This window comes from Palaemon carinicauda, chromosome 10 (assembly GCF_036898095.1).
Source record: "Palaemon carinicauda isolate YSFRI2023 chromosome 10, ASM3689809v2, whole genome shotgun sequence".
NCBI lineage: Eukaryota > Metazoa > Arthropoda > Malacostraca > Decapoda > Palaemonidae > Palaemon > Palaemon carinicauda.
In genome coordinates, this window is record NC_090734.1 from 82,292,557 (window position 1) to 82,296,629 (window position 4,073).

Genomic DNA, 4,073 nt, shown 5'->3' on the forward strand with positions numbered 1-4,073 from the left:
GATGCAGGTACGGGTGTGCGGTTTTTAGTAGAGACTGGTGCTTGTTGTTCCCTTCTACCAAAGTCCCTCTCCAGGATAATACACAGTTATTCTAAGCCTGCTGATGTCATATTGGTAGGCACCAACAGATCTGAGATCCACACCCACGGGTACAAGACACTCACACTATTATTATGATTGTCATATGCCATTGGAAATTCCTCGTTAGCGACATATCGCCAGTACTTGGTGTTGATTTTTTCACCCAATTCCACCTCCTGGTTGATGTAGGGTATTGAAAATTACTCCTCGAAGACTAGTACTATTCAAAACCTCTTCAACCAGCCCTCTCCGACCTTGCACTCCATATCAGTGCACCCACAGGGCTTACATCAACTTCCTCATGTCATACACATAAGTCATCCATCCTGAACTTTGCCAAACCCCCACAGTTGCACCCAAGCACAGTATTTATCACCAAATGAAGACGACCGGGCCCCCAGTGATTTCCAGACTCAGGCGTTTGGCCTCAGATCATTTGGCAGCCGCTAAATGAACGTTCCATGGATTGGAAAAATTGGCATTTGCCAAAAGGCCTAAAGCCTATAGTCATCCCCCTTACATACCGTTATGGAGAAAGATGGCTCCTTGTGCCCATGTGGAGATTACAAGTGTCTTAACACAGAGACAGAAACAGATCACTACCCCCTCCCCAACATTGCCGACATTACCTCTTTCTTGCATAAAGCAAAGGTTATTTACTAGTTACACATTCAATAACTCCCATCTTGCCCTTAGTTATGTAGGGACCACTATTCAACGACTCATGGACGGCATCTCGGGGACCTCCCCTTCTGCTATGTTACATGGAGGACATACTTATATTCCCTTACTTAAAAGAGGAACACCTCCATAACCCACACATTGTTCTCAAACGCCTACAACAGAATGGCTTTGTATTCCAGAACGACATATGTAACTTTGACGCCAAAAAAGTATCCTTCTCAGGGCACCGCATCACCCCTGAAGTCGTCAGCCCCCTCCCTGAGAAGAGATCAGGTGTTCAGAACTTTCCTGTTCCCTTGACCATCGAAGCACTGCAAGAATTCTTGGGCATGAAAAACTATTATAATCTGTTCCTGACAGCCATTGCCACCACTCTTGCACTCCTCAACGCCTCCCTCAAGGGCAAGCAGCCTTTTACAACACAAAAAATGCCCTGTCAACTGCTGCTGCTCTCACTTTTCCAATGCCAAATGTCTCTCTCCTTCTCTCCTACGATGCCAGCAACATTGCTATTGGCACAGTTCTCACATAGGTGGTCAATGGCTTGACTTTCTCCTTTGGCCTCCCATATCCCTCTCACCAATCTACTGCACAGCTACAGAAGATGAAGTGACTTAGTACCGCATTACAAAGGATGCTAAGGATTGGGTCTGTACGTATACTTTATGCCAAAACTTTAAAAGTACATCAACACTTGGATTCAGGAGTGGGCACCTTTCCACAACCTCAGCGTTGTTTTGCCCCCATTCAAGTCGATGTAGTAGGTCCCCTACCCACATCACAAGGTCACTATTACCTGTTTACTGTTATTGGACGCTCCTCTCATTGGCTTGAAGGCATTCGCATGCAAACTGCAATGTCCGCCTCATGTACATCTTCCTTACTCTCAGGAGAATAGCGAGATTTGGTAATCCTAAGCATATTACTTCTGACAGGGGTACCACTTTCACCTCTCAATTGTGGACATCATTAGCGAATCTCCTAAGCATAACCCTACATCACACCTGTCTACAACCTTGCAGCCAATGGAATGGTTGATCATATTCATTGCACTTGCAAACCAACTTTGATGTCTCGCTGCATTGACTCCAATTAGTTTACTCAGCATTCCTGGTGCCTCCTTGGATTAAGGACCATTCCTATGGATGCTCTGGATGTCTCGGCAGCTGAAATTGTGTATGGCAACCCTTCTGAGTTTCTTCCGTCTGCAACCTACTCCGACAATTTCGAGCGCCTATGTCACGTTGTGGGAAAATTAACTTCAAGCCGTCAGACTTACAAGCCCCCAGGGAAGCAACACATACAGAAAGATTTACACGCCCAACACATCTCATGTCTTTCTGCACAATGATAAAAAGCAAGTAAACGCTGACAGCTCCACATACGAGCCCTTTCCCGGTGATCTATCGCATACTGAAAGTTTTTTTAATTAACATTGGTGGAAAATAAAACTGGGTCTCCATTGATCATCTAAAACCTGTGAATCTCTTTTACAAAATGACCCGCTTGCTGTTTGCCTCTCTAAAGCTAGGAGCCCTATGTCACCCGTATGTCTTTTTTAAGGGGGGAACCATGTACCACATGTTTTTCATACACGCTCATACAATATAAAATTATTGTTTTTTTATCTCTCGTTCTTTCCACACTGACAATATCACAACCTAATTAGAATTTCCATTTCATGTTTTAGATTCTTTGAGTTTTTGTGACATTCTTGCTCTCAACTTCTGATATATCAGCTCATTATATATTGAATAAATTCTACTTGTATACACCTCACCTCTATGTTAGAACCTAACTGTTGCGATGCCACAGATAAAAAGTTAGATCAAAAGTATTTTATTTTATGATAAAAGATACATATGTATTGTTTTAATGCACAGTGAAATAGCACCATAACACATGTGACATATTTGCTGTTGGCCACAAGAATACCAGGAAGTGTACCCTACAACATTCTTACTACGTGGGAAGTAACAGAACAGATAAGTGCAGGCAGAGAATGACATAAGTGGTCAGCACGCTACACACGCTAACTCTTCATACAGTAATGGTGAGACATGGTGCCCTTCCTTACAGCAAGGAGTGCATTGAATTCCTGTGTCCAAATGGACCTATGCTTGTAAAGGCAGAATATTATCTGTGAATAATCTGCATAAAAGACGGAAACCTGACTGAGACACTGAATTCGGTTCCCCCAGATTAATCATTGGAGAATATTGAATTCCTGTGTCCAACTGTACCTATGTTTGTAAAGGCTGAATATCAGTGAATGATGTGCATAAAAAACAGAAACCTGACTCAGACAATAGATTTGGTTCCCCACGATTAATCATTGGAGAGTATTGAATTCCTGTGTCCAACTGTACCTATTCTTGTAAAGGCAGTATATTATCTGTGAATGATTTCCATAAAAGAGAGAAGCCTGACTCAGACACTGGATTCGGTTCCCCCAGATTGAACATTGGAAAATATTGAATTCCTGTGTCCAACTGCTTGTAAAAGCTGAATATTATCTGTGAATGATCTGCATGAAAGACGGAAACCTGACTCAGACACTTTATTCGGTTCCTCCCGATTAATCACTGGAAAATACTGAATTTTGGTGTCCAACTGTACCTATGCCTGTAAAGACTGAATATTATCAGAGAATGATCTGCAAGAAAGACGGAATCCTGATTCAGACCCTGGATTAGGTTCCCCCAGATTAATCATTGGAGAATATTGAATTCCTTTATCCAACTGTACATGTACTTGTAAAGGAAGAATATTATCTGAGAATGATCTGCATAGAAGACGGAAACCTAACTCAGACACTGGATTCGGTTCCCCCAGATTAATCATTGGAGACTATTGAATCCCTGTGTTCAACAGTACCTATGCTTGTAAAGGTAAAATATTATCTGTGAATGATCTGCATTAGCGTCGGAAACCTGAATCCGACACTGGATTCAGATCCTCAAGACTAATCATTGGAGAATATTGAATTCCTGTGTCCATATGCACCTATGCTTGTAAAGGCAGAATATTATCCGTGAATGATCTGCATAAAAGACAGAAACCTAACTCGAACACTGGATTCTGTTCTCCCAGATTAATCATTGGACAATATTGAATTCCTGTGTCCAACTGTACCTATGCTTGTAAAGGCAGAATATTATCTGAGAATTATCTACATAAAAGACGGAAAACTGACACAAACACTGGATTCGGTTCCCCCAGATTAATCATTGAAGAATATTGAATTCCTGTGTCCAACTGTATCTATGCTTGTTAAGCCAGAATATTACTATTATTATTAAATACTG

At 41.8% G+C, this 4,073-nt stretch overlaps 1 protein-coding gene across 1 annotated transcript; it reads left to right on the forward strand.

Moving 5' to 3' along the window:
• Window positions 1-609: 609 nt before the first annotated feature.
• Window positions 610-1,663, forward strand: LOC137648086 (uncharacterized). The gene is made up of 3 exons (XM_068381022.1): window positions 610-732; window positions 927-1,167; window positions 1,470-1,663. The coding sequence occupies exons 1-3, from the start codon at window positions 610-612 to the stop codon at window positions 1,661-1,663; spliced, it is 558 nt and encodes a 185-aa protein (XP_068237123.1).
• Window positions 1,664-4,073: the final 2,410 nt, after the last annotated feature.